This window comes from Macrobrachium nipponense, chromosome 6, assembly GCF_015104395.2.
Source record: "Macrobrachium nipponense isolate FS-2020 chromosome 6, ASM1510439v2, whole genome shotgun sequence".
Classification (NCBI taxonomy): domain Eukaryota; kingdom Metazoa; phylum Arthropoda; class Malacostraca; order Decapoda; family Palaemonidae; genus Macrobrachium; species Macrobrachium nipponense.
The window spans coordinates 114,040,920-114,060,323 of NC_061108.1; the positions used below are offsets into that span (position 1 = coordinate 114,040,920).

Genomic DNA, 19,404 nt, shown 5'->3' on the forward strand with positions numbered 1-19,404 from the left:
CTGCTTATATTCTTCTCATTTGGATAAAAGTGAAGCAATACATATCTTTTTGGGTTTTCCCTGCTCTTATGTTTAAGTCCATAGAAATACCTCCTTGCTTGGAAAATTGCTTTCTCAGTCAAGTAAGGAGTTACTTGAGGCTTCTAAAAGCTGCTGAGCTATGTTGAAGTTCACCGTCTTTATATTCAGGGTCGCAAATTCTGAATGCTTGTAAAGAAAAATTTATAATGACATTGCTTTTTATTTGATTTTAGTGAAAAGTATGAAAGTGGATATAACTCTCGGAATTGATCGACTTTTTATAAATTGAAAATTTGAATATCTAACTATTACAGTCCATATAAACTAGAACATCTAAAACAGGTAATTTAAAATCAACTTCTGTTTCTGTTGTGAACTTGGTTGAGGGTAAAATGCTATTCATTACTTTTACTAGTTTCTTTAGCTTGTCATCAGTACCTTTAGAATTGTAATAAAAATGTCTCCCAACATATCTCACCCATAAGATTGTTTTTATTTCTTTATCACCTGCTTAAATTTTTTTCCCCACAAACTCCATGCAAACATTAGTGAGAACAGGGAAGATCCCATGGCAGCTCATTTTTTTTTTTTTATAGGAACAACTTTCTAAGAGAGAATAACAGCAAAAATCCCATAGTCCCAGATGTTTATAACTACCATATATGGATTGCAAAGGAAATTTTTTTTTGGTGAAAATGGACAAGGACTGGATGCACGTTTAGCAGACATAAATGAGCATATGAGCTACATTCACAAAACAGTGCAATAGTAGCATGTGTGTCAAGTGATGACCATAGACCCAATTGGAATTAGGGTAATATCTTTAAAAGCGACAATGTTAATATTAGGCAACCAGTGATTCAAAGGCAACAAGTCTTTTGTTAACGAAGGCCCATTTGTTAATTTTTATATTATCAGTATGTTTTTAAAGGATTTTAACTACGACAGGCTCTGATTTTCCCTCTCCTGATACTGCTTCTGCCTCACCTCTCCTTGTCCAGATAACCGCTGCCCCAGGGGAGTCTGGGTACAGTGCCCAATCTACACCGGATGAAGGACCTCCTGCAACGTTACATCAATCTGTATGGAGATGGAGCAGAAATGCAATCAGGAATTTTAAGAGGAGAGGAAATCACCTAGTTAGAATAACTGCCCTGATTCTTCATTACGTTTGTGACCTAGCTACTGGTGTAAACAATCTTCAGTGACTTTGTATTTTGGTTTTTATGTTTACCTTGGTATATTTTATGTTAAATTACTCATTTGGACTGAAGATGAACTCGGAGAAAGGTTCAAAAGCTTTTATAAAGTTTTACATTAGCTTTTAATAATTATATTATTGTGGACCATTTAGATCATTTTATGAACTCTCATAGAGTTTTTCCCAATTGACTACCATATTACAAAACTTTTCAAATATCCTAATTATTTCAAATGATCAATCTCCCCTTTCAGTATTACATAATGCTACTTCCCAAAATGTAAAGTTTGGGATTTTTCATAGTACTTGGCTGTGATATTTGTGATTAAATGGTATTTGCTCTTTACTTCAGGAAGTGAAGATCAATAGCCCAGATTATCAAGGGATGACAGCCGAAGAAGCTCTAGAGGACTTCTTGCATAGGCTCGAACATTATGTGAAACAGTATCAACCTCTGGATGAAGAAAAGGAAGATCACCTCTCCTTCATGAAAGTTTACAATACAGGTATAGTCTGAAATCAGTGCTTGTATTTTGTTGCTTGATTTTTCATTGGATTAATGCATTTGCATAGGCGCCCAATTTACCAATTTTGAACACTTGTGGTCTACTGGGTTCAAATACAATGAAACATGACCAGATTCATTGCATTTATGGAAGTCCAAAAGAATTATATCTGTTCAGGCAACAGACCATGTCACCCACAAGAAATGGGTTTGCCACCACTCCTCACTCCCCTTGCTGGAGAGAGGAGTTTAGCTGCTGAGAAGCATATTTACATGTTGCATGGAACATGAAAAGTGTTGTAACAGTATGACTCACCTGCATCAATTGGCGTCAATGACCTTCGATGTCAGGATGCCAGAAAACTTCCAATCATTCATTCATTCACCTGCATCAAGCCAGTTCCACTGTATGATGTGTCTACTCTTCAAACCACCCACAGGAATGAAGAAAGGAGAAAAGGGAAAGAAAAGAGGCCAGTCAACTCCCTCATTCCCTACTCCACCACACAGTCATCTTAGGCAATATACAGTCTGTCCCAGCAGTGGCACTGGATGAGTCACAATCTGTCCCACCGAGGACACTGGATGAGTCACACTTGTTGAACAGCCACCACTGGAATGAAAACATGTCCAAGGACCTGTGGGCAACGTTCTTCATGCAGAAGAAAGTGGAATTGGTTTGAAGTAGTCATGAACCAGCATTCACCACCTATGAACAGATGAGTTCTTTAAAATGCCAGGGAGTAATGTATTCCTCTGGTGTTAGGTGCTTCTGTATGCACCCAATCGGTGGGAGAACTTGATGATGAGTCGTCGTCTTGTCTTAACACCTTGCGTAGACAACTGAAAGGGTGCACTAAGACACCTCTTTCTTAACTTGGCCTACGTTAATATGAATTTTACAACACCTAACCTTTAGGAGACGAGATGTTCAGATAGCTATGTAGTGCTTGACGGAACCCTTATGCTTTCCAACCCCTCCGTGGAAACTAAGTCAGTTTCCTGGGAGATGATTGACACACAGGCTCGAAAGAGGTTGAGAGAGAAAACTCGGAACTGGAGTAAGGTCCCATTCCACAAGCATGTGCCCGCCTGAGACCAATAGACCGCCCTCATACGGTCTCTTGGTTTTTGAATGACGTACTCAAGTTAGCCTCAGACACTAATAATGAATCATGCTCTTATATAACTCTGCTTAGGAAAACTTTATTCCTAATGGCTATGGCCTCAGGTGCCAGAATATCTGAGCTTTCGGCTCTGTCTAGGAATCCAGACCATATAGAATTCCTCCTGTCGGGTGAAGTATTACTGTCCCCAGACCGGAGCCGGAGGTTCTTGGCTAAAAATGAGAACCCACAAAACAGGTGGGCTCCATGGAAAATCATACCCCTAGCACAGGACACATCTTTGTGCCCTGTCGCTACCCTTAAATCCTTCTTAGACAGGACATCCGGAAAATCTTCAGGCCCCCTTTTCATTAGAGAAAAAAGGTGGTACAATTTCTCTTAGAGGTATTAGACAACAAATACTCTACTTTATTAAACAGGCCAACCCGGATTCAGTTCCACACGTCCATGATATGTGAGCAGTAGCTACCTCTATTAATTATTTTCATAATATGAATTTCGAAGACCTGAAGAAATATACGGGTTGGGAATCTCCAGCAGTTTTTAAACGCCACTATCTCAAAAATCTAGAGACCTTTAAATTTCCAGCGGTTGCTGCAGAGAGCATAGTCTCCCCTGACTGATGAATCTTGTCAAATCCCTTTTTCCCTTTTCCTTAATACTCTCTCCTTCCTACCTGCCTCGCTTGTATTCCCCACCAGACCTCTCTCCTCCGGGTCTTGAGGGTTTGGTCATCATCCTGCCACTGGAACATATATATATAATGTTGAGACCATATTTGTTTTATGGACCCGTCTGTACATAACCTAGTATATTCCTCTTAAGATTCCATACTTAAGAGTATTATATTATTATATTGTTACTAGTTCTAAGTCATAGTTTAAGTCCTAGTGTAATTAGCAAGCAAGTAAAATTTTATTTTATAAATGAACCTTAGGTTTCATTAACTCCTTCCTTTTAGACTTGTCTGGTATCTGATAAGCTTGGATGGGAATCCTCTGGTACCTTTTCACCGGCGAACACAGGTCAAACCCAGAAAAGGGATTTTGACGAAGGAAGATTCTATTTCCGGGGGAAGACCTGTGTTGCCTGGTGAACCCATCCCTTCTAATTAATTTCCCACCCTTAACCAATCCAAGCTAAGGTGTCTAATCCAGGAATGCAGCTGGCGCGCGGATCGGGTAGTAGTAGCAGGAGCGAGGGGGAGGAGAGGTCTTTGCAACGGCTCTTTCCAGGAGAGGGATTTTGGAAAGGAATCCTCTAATTGGCAGAAGACCTGTGAATAGTGGCTTCCACTCGCCTTGTACTTTATACCCGACACCCTTTGGGTGCTCGCCCGAGGGTAGTAACCTCAGCACACCATGCTAGCTTTTTTCTCTGGTATATTTAGAATCTATTTATACTTAGAAAAGTGAGCTACAGGAACTTTTCACCGGGCGACACAGGTCTTCCCCCAGAAATAGATTTTTCCTTTGTCAAAATCCCTTTTGTAGTCATTTTAAACATGCAAGGGTGAGTTAGAAAAGTGAGCTACAGGAACTTTTCACCGGGCGACACAGGTCTTCCCCCAGAAATAGATTTTTCCTTTGTCAAAATCCCTTTTGTAGTCATTTTAAACATGCAAGGGTGAGTTGAATAAATTGTACAGCCAGTTGGGAAGAGAAATAAAAGGCAGATAGTAATGCAGCTTGGGCTGGGTCTTGCAGTGAAACTTCCTTTGGCAGTTGCTATAACTTCCCTGAGTAGCAACTACAGTGTGCTGCTCATGGGTCACTGTAGTAGGTGGTATCCCCCATATGGGAATTTTTGTACCCTAATCAGAAGAAGAGGTTGCATCTATGAAACTTCAAGTTCTAGATTTTTTTTCATTTTTATGGAAAATTTTGAAAGAATTAACATTTTGTTCATGAAACTTACCTGTCAGATATATATATAGCTGTATTTTCTGAAGTCCGACAGAAATTCAAAAACTTCCGGCACACACAGTGGTCGGCCAGGTGGTTAGTACCCATTCCCGCCGCTGGGAGGCGGGTATCAGGAACCATTCCCATTTTCTATTCATAATTTTTGTACATGAACTTCCCTGACAGATATATACTTAGCTATAGTCTCCGACGTTCCCGACAGAATTTCAAATCTCGCGGCACACGCGACAGGTAGGTCAGGTGGTCTACCTTACCCGCCGCTGGGTGGCGGATGTACGAACCACTCCCGTAAGCTTGTCAGATTTTTCTCTGTCGCGGGAACGATAACAACTGTTGTCGGTTCCTCTCGATAGTTTTTCGATTCTCGCTTGCCTGGAGTTAATTTGGACTTCTTTTGGTGACGTATTCGCTTTGTTTGGCTTGGCATACGCTGATTGTGGACCGGTTTGATTTTGAGTTTGATTTTCTTTAACGATGTCTGATCTAGAATCGGTAGTTAAAACTTCGGTTTTGTTTAGGGTTTGCGTGAATGAAGGATGTAAGGTGAGGTTGCCGAAAGCTTCGGTAGACCCCCACACGGTTTGCATGAAATGCAGGGGGAATGAATGTGCTTTTGCTAACCCTTGTAGTGAATGTAAGGGATTGAATGAAGAAGAATATAAGGCTCTCTCTTCTTATGTTAGGAAGTTGGAACGTGATAGAGTGCGTAAGGCTTCCTCTAGAAGTTCTAGCAGATCTAGAATGAGTGAGTTGGATGTGGATCCTAATAGTACTAACGTAGAATTAGAACCTTCTTCCCAAAGTTGCAGCCCCGGCTCCCCGCACCGAAGCCGAAGATTCGCCTTCGGAGGCGGCAGCTCTGAAAGCCAAGAATCGTTCTATGGATCAGAAGATTCGTCAGTTGGAAGGTAAGGAGAGTGTTAGTGATCAGTGCAGTGTCCCCAGTGTTGTGGAGGGTGCGTCTGACGGCTCCTTAGTGCCTCTAGGCCTAGACCTCTTCCAGACTCCCAGTTCCAGTGGAGTAGGAAAGTCGAAAGCCGCAGGAGGGCTAGGGAGAGCCCCCACCGGTCAGGCGTCCCCTCGGCAGATCCTGAAGTACGCTCCCATGCTGCCTCGGATCGCTACAAGAAGGAGCTCCTACGCCAATGTTCTTTCTCCTCTTCGTCGTCTCCCTCTCCGAAGAGAGGTTGGAACTCCCCGGATGCGTCGCGCCCGTTGAAGAGGGCTTGGAAGGCTCCCTGCAGTCCTTTGGCTTCTAGTCCGGAGGTTTTCCCGGAAGAATCGTCGGTGGAGGCGAAGAAACCCAAGAAATCCTGTGATCATTCTTCTTCTCGCGCTCCGCGCTCGGCGCCTGCTTCCGAGGAAGAACAAGAAGATTCTCCTACGAGAGTACTCGCGGGACTTCAAGCTCAGATCACGGCGCTAGCAGACTCTCTAGCAGTTAGATCACGTAGGAAGAAGGACGTTTCTCTTCCGATCAAGAGATCTAGGCGCCGCTCTTCAGAGGATCGTTCTCCTTCATATGGGGAGGTTTCGTATGAAGGTGGGGGCTCGCGTGAGCGCCCTCGCTCGCGTGAGCGCCCTTCGCTCGCCTGGCTCTCTTTCGATTTCAAGGCGCCAAACATCGGTAGGAGAAAGAAGTTTTTTCTCCAGATTGGATTCCCGCTTCCGGTAAGCGCACTGCACCTGCTCATCACGCGATTTCTTCAACTCCCTCGCGTGAGACTTCTCCTCAGCAGCCTCAAGATTCTAGAAGGCGCCCTTATACAAGTAGGCGTTCTTCTTCCAGATGTCACTCTCCTCGAGTGTCGGATCGTGACTTCTCTCCTGACAGGCATCTAGAGTCTGGTAGGAGTCGTGTGCATGATAGACGGCCTACTGTTAGCCGCTCCCCGCTAGGTAGGCGCCAAGAGCCTACTGCACATAGATCTCCTAGTAGGCGCTCGTCTCTTTTAAGGCGTCATACTCCTGATTATTCTCCTAGGGGCAGACAACAAGAGTCTTTCAAGAGCGCCCTTCCTCCGTGTAGGCGCTCTCCCGCTTCTAGGCGCACTTCTCCTGACCGTTTGTCTCTTGGTAGGCACCAGGAATCCCGGAAGCGCCCTTCTCCAAGTAGGCGCTCGTTAGTTTTGAAGCGCCCTTCTCCTGAATGTTACCCTCTTGTTAGACGTCAAGAGTCTCGCAAGCAGCCTTCTCCTAGTAGGCGCATTTTTTCGCCTTCCAGTCGAACTTCCGTTGATCGTACGCAACTGGACAGGTATGGAGAGCCGCGCAAGCGCTCTGCTCTCGATAGGCGCTCTTCTCCTGGCAGCCGCTCGCCTCAGGATAGGCGCATAGAGTATAGTAGGCGCTCGCCTCCTCGTAAGCGCCCTGCGGATGTTTCCGAGGATTCTCGGAGTAGGAGCCCTACCTCTCCTTCGGCTGAGATTCTGTATACCTCGAAGAGGGAGTCTCATCGTAGACTTCCCAGATCTTCTCATCGTTCTCCAGTGGATGTGAACTCTTCTAAGAGAGGGCGTTCTCCAACCTCTCGCTCAACTCCTGCTAGGATCCCTTCGTCACCTAAGGATCTTCCGCGCTCGCCTCGACAAGACGTCCTAGAAGGTTCGGATGAGGAACCGAACACTTCTGCTGCTGTCTCTTCTTACAAGAAGCTTACAGAGCTACTTTTACAAGTTTTTGGGGATTCCCTTACGCCTACGGCTCCTCCTTCTCCTCACTCACTTTTTTCAACGGCGAAGACAGCGAAGAGTTCTTCTTGTGTGAGGATGAAGCCAACTCTTTCTATGAAGAAGGCACTGAGGAGTTTTGGTTCCTGGATGGCTTCCAAAGAAGAAGCGGGGTGGAAACGATGTTCGCTTTTCCTCCTTCGAAGTTATCAGGACGCGCTGGTTTCTGGTACGAAACAGGAGAGCTCTTAGGATTGGGTCTACCGTCTTCGGCTGATTCGGATTTTTCGGCGCTGGTAGATTCGACAGGAGAACTGCCCTTAACTCTGCTAAGACGACTTGGGCAATGAATGAATTGGATCATTTGCTCAAAGGTATGTTTAGAGTGCTAGAAGTATTTAACTTCCTTGATTGGTCGTTGGGAGTCCTAGCCAAGAAAATTGAAGTGCCAGAGTCAATTTCGCCAGAAGATCTTATGTGTGTTTTGTCTTGTATGGACAAGTCGGTAAGACGGAGCGAGTGAAATCGCCTCCCTTTATGGGGCCGGGATCGTGAAGAAGAGGTCGGTTTATTGTTCCTTCTTAACGAAGTCGGTCTCCCATGCTCAGAGGTCTTCTTTGCTGTTTGCTCCTCTGTCTACTCAGTTGTTCCCGAAACATCGAGTGCAGGACATTTCGAGGTCACTTTCGGCCAAAGCCACCCAGGACCTTTTGGCACAGTCGGCAAGAAACCTCGCCCTTCCTTCCCTACCAAGGCTAAGAAGGAAAGGCAAGTGTTCGAGAACCCTTTCGAGGGGCATCTTCATCAAGAACCTCTACGTTTAGAGGTCGTAGACCTTCAAGAAGGGGTAAGACTTTCGCCAAGTCTGTTAAAGCCCCCAAATAACTTGCAAGTCCTTCAAACAACGGTGGGCGCCAGACTCTTAGAGTTTGCAGAAGTCTGGGCCCAAAAAGGGGCGGATCCTTGGACCTTTTCTATTTTGAGGAGAGGTGACCTCATCCCTTTCGTCGAAAGACCTCCCTTGACGACCATCCCAAGGGAACTGACGGCCAGGTACAGAGACCCCATCATGAATCAAGCTCTCCATCTAGCAGTAGATCAGATGCTGGAGAAGGGGCTATCGAACTAGTGACAGACCATCATTCATCGGGCTTCTACAACCGCCTTTTCCTAGTTCCGAAGTCCTCAGGGGGATGGAGACCGGTGTTGGATGTAAGCGCCCTGAACTTCTTTCGTAGAAAAGAAGAAGTTCACGATGGAAACGCCTTCATCAGTGCTGGCAGCACTTCGTCCAGGGGACTGGATGGTTTCCTTGGATTTACAGGACGCTTACTTCCACGTACCGATCCATCCTTCCTCGAGGAAGTTTCTCAGATTCATGATGGGGGTGGTGAAAATTTTCAGTCAGGCTCTGTGTTTCGGCCTCTCGACGGCGCTCAAGTGTTCACGGGGATTTTGAGGAATGTGGCTCAATGGCTTCATTTGAAAGGGGTGAGGATATCCATGTACCTCGACGATTGGCTAATAAGGGCCAATTCAGAAGATCGTTGTTTGAAGGACTTACAAGTAACTTTAGAATTGACGAAGGCTTTGGGACTTCTCGTCAATTTCAAGAAGTCATCACTAATTCCCGAGCAAGAGTGTGTGTATCTCGGGATACAGATGAACTCTCTGAGTTTTCGGGCTTTTCCCTCGCAGGAAAGGATAGCCCGAGGATTCGAGAGAGTAACAACCTTCTTAGGGAAAGAAGTATGCACAGTGAGGGAGTGGATGAGTCTGCTGGGGACGCTCTCCTCTCTGGAGCAATTCGTTTCCCTAGGAAGGTTGCACCTGAGACCGCTCCAATTCTTTCTTCATCGGAATTGGAGTCGTCGTTCTCAGGATTTGACGTTCTCCCTGTCGTTATCCCAGGACATCAAGAAACATCTCTTATGGTGGACAGATCCCAACCTCTTTGCGAAGGGACTGTCTCTTCAATCACAGACCCCCAACCTGGTGTTGTTCTCCGACGCGTCGGACATGGGGTGGGGTGCAACTCTGGGAACCAGCGAAGTGTCAGGTACCTGGGTGGGGGACCAGGTAGCCTGGCACATCAACAGAAAGGAGTTGATGGCTGTGTGGTTGGCTCTGAAGGCTTTCGAGCCCAAAGTCAGAAGATCGGTAGTGCAGGTCAACGAGGACAACACTACAGCTCTGGCATACATCAGGAAACAGGGGGGGATGCATTCCTTCTCCCTGTACGAGACAGCAAGAGCCCTTCTTCTGTGGGCAGAAGAAAGAGGAATCAAGCTTCTCACCAGGTTTCGGCGGGAGAAAGGAGATGTAAGAGCAGATCTCCTCAGCAGGAAAGATCAGGTCCTTCCCACAGAGTGGACCCTTCATCTGGATGTATGCCAGAGCCTGTGGAAGTTATGGGGCAGGCCACACATAGACCTCTTTGCCACGTCAAAGAACAAGAGGCTGGATCCTTACTGCTCTCCGATATCGGATCCAGAGGCAGTAGCAATAGATGCTCTTCTTCTAGACTGGAACGGACTCGACGTCTACGCGTTTCCCCCCTTCAAGATCCTGGGGCTAACCATCAAGAAGTTCGTAGAGTCCGATTCAACGAGAATGACCTTAATCGCTCCCTTTTGGCCGGCCCAAGAATGGTTCACAGAGGTACTGGAATGGTTGGTGGACCTTCCAAGATCGCTCCCGCTAAGGAGCGATCTACTCAGACAACCCCACTTCGACAGGTACCACAAAAATCTCCTCGCTCTCAGTCTGACTGGTTTCAGACTGTCCAAAGTTTGGTCAGAGCGAAAGGCTTTTCAGCAACAGCTGCTAAAGCAATCGCAAGAGCGAGGAGACCTTCCACCTTGCGTGTATACCAGTCAAAGTGGGATGTCTTCAGACGTTGGTGCAAGAGGAAGAACATTTCCTCTTCCAGTACCTCTGTGACCCAAATTGCGGATTTCCTTATTTTCCTCAAAGAAGAATGTCATCTGGTTGTGTCAACTATTAAGGGATACTGCAGTATGTTGGCGGCGGTATTTCGGCATAGAGGCTTAAATATATCCGATGATAAGGACCTGCATGATCTTATTAGATCATTTGAAACCATTAAGCGTCCTCATGTAGTACCGAACTGGAATCTAGACGTAGTCCTACAATTCCTTGGATCGTCTAGATTCGAACCTCCTGGCTTAGCCTCTTTCAAGGATTTGACGAAGAAGGCTATCTTCCTTTTGGCCCTAGCTACAGCTAAAAGAGTGAGTGAGCTCCAAGCTATTGAGGGCAATGTAGGGTTTAAGGAAGATTCTATGGTGTGTTCGTTTCTTCCAAGTTTCCTTGCAAAGAATGAAAACCCATCACGCCCTTGGCCCAGGAGCTTTGAAGTTCGTAGTTTATCTTTTCTAGTAGGGGAAGAGCCTGAAAGAACTCTTTGCCCTATGAGAATTATGAAGTATTTCCTTAAGAGGAAGGAACAACTTAAGGCTAATCAAGATGTGCTTTGGTGCTCCGTAAAGGACCCCACTCGGCCCATGTCGAAGAATGCTCTTTCCTTTTTTCTGAGAAGCCTTATACAGAGGCACATGTTGCCTGTAAGGAAGATCATTTTAGACTACTGAAAGTGAAAGCTCACGAGGTGAGAGCCATCGCAACTTCGCTTGCATTCAGAAAAAATATGTCTGTGCGGAACTTGATGGAGGCGACTTTTTGGAGATGCCAACTCGGTTTTTGCAAACCACTACCTACGTGATGTAAAAATCACATATGATAAATGCTTCGCCTTGGGTCCTTTCGTATCGGCGGATTCGGTGCTGGGGCAGGGAGCTGAAACTTATCCGTGTAAATTTTTTTATATGTTACCCTATATTTTATATTGTTGTTTTTTGGTTGTCTGAAAGAGGTTGCAGGAGGCACCTCTTTTTCTCGTAATATTAACCCTTTGTATTTTGGTTAGGTGGTCTGGTGGGTTTTGGCTCCTTGCAGAGGTAGTGGTAAGGATCTGTTAGGTAAGCGGACAAGGTCCCTCTAACAGCATCCGACTTGGATTCTACCACAATAGGGGATCACATATCCCAGTGGTAGATCCGAGAGTCTTTCAGCATCAGGTCACGTCCTAGCTGTAGCTCTCCAGGCAATGCAGACTCAGAGATAGTATCTATGAAGTCTTCATCCTGAAAAGGTGAGAACCAAGGTTTTTATATCCTACAACATTAGTTGTTTCCCGTCTTACCTGTATTATTGAGCTGTCTCTTACCCTCCACCAAGGGTGCCAATCAGCTAAGTATATATCTGTCAGGGAAGTTCATGTACAAAAATGATATTGTTAAACTACAATAAAGTTTTGTACATACTTACCTGGCAGATATATACGATTAATGGCCCACCCAGCCTCCCCTCAGGAGACAGGTGGAAGAGAAAAATCTGACAAGCTTACGGGAGTGGTTCGTACATCCGCCACCCAGCGGCGGGTAAGGTAGACCACCTGACCTACCTGTCGCGTGTGCCGCGAGATTTGAAATTCTGTCGGGAACGTCGGAGACTATAGCTAAGTATATATCTGCCAGGTAAGTATGTACAAAACTTTATTGTAGTTTAACAATATCATTTTTCTGTCGCCGGTGCTGGAAACACCTGTTTTCAGTACCTCCGTCTTAGGATTTCGGAAACTTCATTGCCGCTAAATATCCTAATTGTCTTTTGATTTATTGACTTGGATTTGTGGCTAGGCATACGCTATCTTAAATTGTTTTGAATATGATTCATTTTTGTATATCTGAATCTAGTTAGGCTAGTTTCAGAGGGTGTTGTCTGCTAAGATAGGGTGTGGCTATCGAAAGCTTCGGTAGTTCCGCACTCGATATGCACGAGGGCTATGGGTCTTGCTTCTTTGTTGAGATTTGTCATGTAAGGAGTGTGAGACTTTGTCTAATTCCGTAAGGAAGACGTATGATTCGTATGTACGCAATTAATCAGTAAACAAAAGTCAGGGTAGGCTAACTTACCTGTAGACTTTATTTTGCCTAACCCTGTAGTATGGCCTACGGGCTATAAATATGTCTCGTGAGGTAATGCCCTTTACGTTATAGATTCCATCTGTATCTTGGAATCTAAGGTTCTCGCTCTCCTATCATTGTGGTGAAGAGTGCTACTTCTGTAGTTGTTACTCCTAACCCTGTAATGTTGCCTTCGGGCCCTAAACAGTTTCTGTAGAGGGTATTGACCTTTCTCTGATACTCTATCGATTCGTAACTTAGAATCGAAAGTGCTGGCTTTGGAGAGCAAAAGTAAAGGCTAAGTGCAGTGACAGTGCCCCTTGTGTAGTGGAGGGTGCGTCAGATCGGCCTTATTTCGCCTCTAGGCCGGGACCTCTGCTTGACTCCCAGGAACAGGGAGAGAGCATGTCGAAAGCCGAAGGAGGGTTACGAGGAACTCCCCACCGATCTGACGTGCCTTCGGCAGACCTGAAGATACTCCCAGGCTGCCAAAGTGCGTGCACGAATCCTGAAGGATTGCTTCTCGTCCTCCGAAGCGTCCTCCCTGCGCAGGGTTTGGAGCTTTCGGAAGGACTCGCGCCCTCTAAATAGAAGCTTTATAGAAGAGGACGTTTCACGTCCTCTCTCTCTCTCTCGTCATGCGTTGCAGTGAGAAGTAAGAAGGCGAACGTCGCCTGAACTCGTGTACGTCTTTCCACCGAGAAAAGGGAAAGCAAGTCATATTAGCAGGATGCTTTTGAGCGCGGACGTCCTAGCTTTGTTGCTGTGAGAATAAGAAGGCGTTCCCTCGCCCCGCGTATTCTCACACGATCAACCCTTCACCTGAGACTGCTTCGTGCAGTCGGTTTTCTCTCCGAGATGTCTCTCGATCTTCCCTGAAGGCAGTTTCTCTCGCTTGCATTGACGCCTGTCAGGAGCGTGACGCTTTTCTGCACGCTTCTTTTGACGCTCGGCTTGAACGGGACGCTCGGATGGACGCCAGGCGTGCGCGGGTGCACGCTAAGCGCACGCGGATGGACACCAAGCGCGCGCCAATTGGACGCCGAGCGCGAGCTAGTGGACGCCGAGTGCGCGCCATTGGACGCCGAGCGTGTGCCAGGCGCCAGCGCACGCCAGGTGTGTCGCCTGCTGAACGTTTCTTTTAACTCTTCAAGCTGAATTGGGCCTAAAGATTTTTTACCTACCTTCGGTGATCCCTTCTACCTCGCCTGCGAAGAATGTGAAGTAAGCAGTGCTTCGGAGGAAGCTTAAAGTGAAAAGGCAACTTCGTTTTCGAAAACCCAGCAAGACCACGGGTTTCGTGAATTATAGAGGTCTCTGTCAGTTAATATTGCTTTTTGTAAAGTCCAGGATTGGATGGAGTTATGGAAAGCTCAAGGAAAGATCTCTTTTGCTCTACCGCAGTCAAGACTTTGCGGTAAGGCAGCTATGGGTTATGTAAAAGCTCGACGTCCTGCACGTCAGGACTCTCGGCAACGTTCAGTAGGATTCTTGCAAAGGCACTCCTCAAAAGGACGCTCTTCAGGAAAGCGCAAGACAGGACTTCCTTTGCCATACTGCCAATAAATTTTAAGCTTTAGCAGGCATTAGTTGTGATACGGAGAGGAAGCTGGTTGGAGAGTTTCTTCCTCTTCCCAGGTATAATTTTGCAAGCTTTTTAGCCCATCTGAAAGGCTTTTCAGATAATAGATTTTGTTAGTTCCTAGTCGGGACTACGCTGCCGAATTGAACATTGTCGTTCTACCTGTCGTAAGCCGTCTCTTAACAGGATTCTTGCCCCTTCCTCGTTTGAGACGGGAATCGAAAATAAAATGCTCGACTTCCTGGATTACGTTTTGTCAATTCAGTGAATTTCCCCCATTGACAATATACTATCGTTTTGTCAAGTAAGTGGGTATCCCCTCATTGACAAAATATCTCTTTGTCCCGTAAATGGGTTAGTTTCTCATTGACAAACTTCTCATTAACTTTATATTGAGTAAGCGGATAAGGTCTTATTGACAAGATTCGGAAGAGCTCTCATTCATCATTCGCAGACTTGTACAAGAAATAGACTTGAACGCTTATGTCCAATAACATAAGAAGCTTGAGCTGTCCGCTTCAATTCTCTGAGTTTTGTTCATGAAACTTGCCTGTCAGATATGTACGTAGCTGTATTTCCGAATTCAGCTATAGTATATATGTCTGCCAGGTATGAAAAAACTTTATTGTAATATAATATCATATTTTGCCTTGCGTTATTTTACTACTGGTTGGTTCAAGTCATATACGCTTGCTGTAGTTACCTCTTCGGATGGCAACCGAGAGGTCTATTGTCTATTATTTTAAGGACATTTAATCGTTACTCCCTGCAGCCTTCCAGGAGTTTCCGATTTATCTTTTACCGTTGTATGGTAGTGTTATGACGACACAAACGCATCTATATATTTAGCGTTTTCTGTTTCGCTTAAATATACCAGCTTGAGAGTCTCTTTATGCTAAAAATAACGGACCTATTTCTTCGTAGAATAGGGTAGCTGGCAACCCAGGAATAAAGTTAAGAGACGACGATCGTAAGCTGCTGCTGTCACTGTCCTCTCCATCCAGTCCAAACGAGCCAGTACCAGCTCGTTCGCTGTCATGCGCGGTAGGTTACGTCTCTCTCTCCTGCGGGATTGACTGACTAACCGTATCTCTGTGCTGGCAGTTACGTCTCTCTCTCTCCTGCGGGATTGACTGACTAACTGTATCTCTGCCCTACAATCACGGACTTTAGCCTAAGATTGAGGGGATTTCTTACATGAATGAATAAACATTGGATTCGTTTTGCCTTACTATGTTCTACAGAGATATCTCTTACTCCTTTCGGTGCTCGTTACCGCACGGTATAGAACTACGAGTCTACCGCAACATCGCACTATTATATGTTAGGCAAAGCGCAGCCTTATTAGGGAAGTAAACATACTGTGTGAGGGAATGGATGAGCTTGCTGGGACCATTTCCTTCCTAAAGAAGTTTGTTTCCCTTAATAGACTGCAATTCAGACCTCTACAGTTTTTTTCCTACCGGGAAACTGAAATTTTATTAAAGATCTAGGAATGATTCTGAACATCTCTCGGTGTGTTAAGTATCCACTTGAGGTGATAGAAAGAAGGTGCCGGACATCTGGAGAGGGTTTCAGATGTCCTGGATCATAATCTGAAAGAAGTGGAAGCAATTCAGTCATCCCTCCAGTCCTCGAAACGAGTTTTTGGAACCAGTGGTCCATATCAACTCTGATCTTCCACAGCTCTCTCATATCTTAGGAAGTATCTTCTCTCGGTCCCTGTTCGGGTTTACGAGAAAGAGCCTATTATAACAACAGGCGTAGAATGTAACGATCCTCTAGAGGTTCGTTACAGGATTGCAAAAGTCCGTACGAATCGTCTCGATCGACGGCAGCAACTACTGACTTCCGAGTGGAATCTTTCTTTAGAAGTATATTGAGAGTTATGGAGACTTTAGGGACGTCCTTTCATTCATCTCTTCGCTAGGTTGAGGACGAAGAGGCTTCTTCTTCTCTGCTCCCTTATTCTCGATCCGGGAGCGGTAACATTAAACGCCATCCTATGATATTGAACGGGGATGGATGTTTAGTCTTTTCCCCTTTTTCAAACGCTTAGGAATGTTAATAAGATGATTTATACCATCACAGGGAGCGACAATGACGCTAATCGCCCCATGTTGGCCTTCAAGATCCTAGATTCACAGAGGTCACGTCCTTCCAAGGACCTTTTCCGAGAGAGTCGGTCTACTTTAACACGAAAGGTACCTATAACCTCTCCGCTCTGAGTCTGACTACGTTCAGACTATCGAGATGTTGACAGCATAAGATTGCCGTCTTCCCTTTCCGTTTGAAGAATGGGATAAGCTGGCAGTCACAACTATTAAAGAATACGCAAATATGTTATTGACGGCCTTTGGGCTCAGAGATTTGCTTCTGTCAAACAACAAAGCCCTTCACGATCTTTGAGTACTGTGGAATCTCGAAACTCGCTCACCATCTACTTTTTGTCTCACCTGTTTTCTCGGAGTCAGACACTCGTGCGAGATCAGGAGACATATAGTATCCCTGAGTTTCTTGTTGACGAAGTCGGTTGCGTTTATACACCCCCGATGATCGTTTAACATGAGACCAGGTTGGACTGTCAGGCATTCGTCCTTCGGGACTGAATCGCCTTTTTGCTCCTCGCTCCTTTCTCCTGGCACCAGAAGCTCGAGTCAGGAGTGGCTCAGAGTTGATTCGCTAACGACGTTGGGTTGCGTTGATACACCCCCCAAGGTTTGCTTAGCTTGAATCGCCCAGGCAGTCCAGACACTCATCCTTCAGCGAAGAATAGTGCCTTATGGTCTTCAGGGTACAGCCTTGCTGTCCTTGATTCGTCTGACTGGTCAACTGGTCGGTCACCTGACTTTAGTACAGACGGACTGATTGTGCATGTCCAGATCGAAGCTTTCAATATGGAACTTAGACATAGTCTGAAGTTCTTGATGTCAAAGCATTCGAACATCTACCTGTTAACTTCTTGCACGTGATCAGGAAGGCCTTTTTCTAACCACCCTAGATACGACAAAGAGGGTTAGTGAGGTTTTCAGCCATCGTCAGAAGTTTTGGCATTAGAGAACACAAGGCGGTGCGTTCTCTAAGCCTTCCGTTGTGGCCTAAGAATGGAAACCCGTCTTGTTCTTGGGCCAGGAGCTTGGAATCAAGGATGGCACAAGTTATTGGGCAGGAGCCAGAGAGAGTCCTGTGCCCTGTCAGGTCTCTCAAGTTTTATCTACATAAAACTCAAGAAAGTCGAAGTCGTACGGACAATCTGCAGTGTTCCGAAAAGACCAGACTTGCCCATATCGAAGAACACCCTGGCTTTATTGTTAAGGAGTTCTTCAAAAAAGCTCCTTCATTGTGTGTTTGCACAAAGATTTGAAATCTTTGATTTGAATGCTCACGAGGTGAGGGCGTGGCCTCGGAAGCATTTCAACAGAGCATGGCACTCAGCAACATCCTGAGTACCATGTTTTAGTGAAGCAACTCTGTGTTCAATTCACACTCCCTGCGAGATGTGAAGATGGCATATGAGATCTGCTGCTCCCTAGGGCCATACGTGTCTGCAGACACAATCTTGGGGGCAAGAAGTACCACTCGTCCTATCCTGTAGAAAATGGTTAGGAAGAGCTCTTAATTTAGTAGTTGAGTCGCCGACAACGGTGACTTCTTAACTCTTAAGCCTTAGTTAACACACCTTAACTTTGGCTAGGTTGGTCAGGTGGTGATATATATTTTTATATATATATTTATTTTACTTCTTAGCCCTCATGGTATGGTCAATATGGTCTAGTTACGTCGTGGTCTCGCCCCTGTTGACAGATCATCTGGAGTGCACCAGCTATATAGGTCTCTACCTCGCTGGCAACTCTAGTAGCACAAGCAGACTTACGTGGCAATAACCACGAAGCCAGCAATGCTAACAGGTGGAACCAAGATGTAAATTATCTGCATGCATTTGTTTCCCAAAATCCTTCTATTCTGTCCCTTCCCACCTCCAACGGTGGGATTCAGCTATATATATATCTGACAGGTAAGTTTCATGAACAAAATGATATTGTTATGATACAATAAAGTTTGTTCATACTTACCTGGCAGATATATATAATTAAGTACCCACCCACCTCCCCTCAGGGGACAGTGGAAATAAAAATTATGAATAGAAAATGGGAATGGTTCCTGATACCCGCCTCCCAGCGGCGGGAATGGGTACTAACCACCTGGCCGACCACTGTGTGTGCCGGAAGTTTTTGAATTTCTGTCGGACTTCAGAAAATACAGCTATATATATATCTGCCAGGTAAGTATGAACAAACTTTATTGTATCATAACAATATCATTTCATACAAATGTGATGTGTGATATTGATATTTGATTCCTTTATCTTATGTTTGAAGTTATTTAATATCAAAAAGTATGCTTTTTATTTAACAGGTCAGAAAGTGGTTGTCCACAAACACGAAGGTCATATTCAAGCGAGAATAGTTTATTACATAATGAACACTCATGTTACTCCAAGGACAATCTACCTCACTAGGGTATGTGTTCATTATTATGCATTATACATTAAATAGTTATAAGTATCTGTATAATTCTCTTACATGTAATTTCATTGAAAAATAATTTTTTCATGCTTGCTTTAAATATGTGTGGTTGCCTTGGATAATATGAATACAGGCAGCCCTAGGTTAACGGCAGGGTTCCATTCCTGGGGGCCCGATGCTAAGCGAAATTCGCCTCTAACCGAAATTCAAAAGTCTACAGGCGTCACAATCCCCCTTACTGTGCCTTAGACTTGTTGACTATGCCTTAGCCAGTGTCACGGCCAGATATTTTGCCCTAATATGTAATAACACGTTAATTAAAATGTGGAATTTCACACACACACACAGAGAGAGAGAGAGAGGATGAGAGAGAGAGAGAGAGAGAGAGAGAGAGAGAGAGGAGAGAGAGAGAGTCTCCTTTTTCAGGCTGCTGATGTTTCCTCCACCTCTTTATTCATCATTTCTTCTAGTTGAATCAGCTAAAAAAGCAAATGAGAATGATAAAAGTATCGTTAGTACTTTATCATCGTTGCTTATATGCTGCACCCTTAACCAACTAAACAATAACAGTTGTTTTGGTACAACAACCGAACCAAATCTGATTACAATGTTTTGCTTGTATTTCAGCCATCGTACAATAGTAACAAATTACTCCAGTTTTGTTACAAATGACATTAATTAACCCTCTTACGCCAACTGGACGTATTTTACGTCGACATTTTTTGTCTCCCGTGTGCCGACTCGTCGACTTACAAAAGTTTTTTTTAAAATTCGTGGAAAAATACTTATAGGCCTACCAGCCTAAAAATTTTGAATCACGCGCCTTGGGGGATGCTAAGTGTTCACGGATCAAGGTGTTG

General features: G+C 45.0%; 1 protein-coding gene across 3 annotated transcripts in view; it reads left to right on the forward strand.

Moving 5' to 3' along the window:
• The window catches only part of LOC135216921 (6-phosphofructo-2-kinase/fructose-2,6-bisphosphatase-like), a 98,243-nt gene that overhangs the window by 19,497 nt on the left and 59,342 nt on the right, over positions 1-19,404 (forward strand). For all 3 annotated transcript variants that reach the window (XM_064252468.1, XM_064252469.1, XM_064252470.1), the window contains exons 6-7: positions 1,575-1,728; positions 18,435-18,538. In XM_064252468.1, the coding sequence (XP_064108538.1) occupies positions 1,575-1,728; positions 18,435-18,538 (258 nt within the window). The remainder of the gene's footprint in view (positions 1-1,574; positions 1,729-18,434; positions 18,539-19,404) is intronic.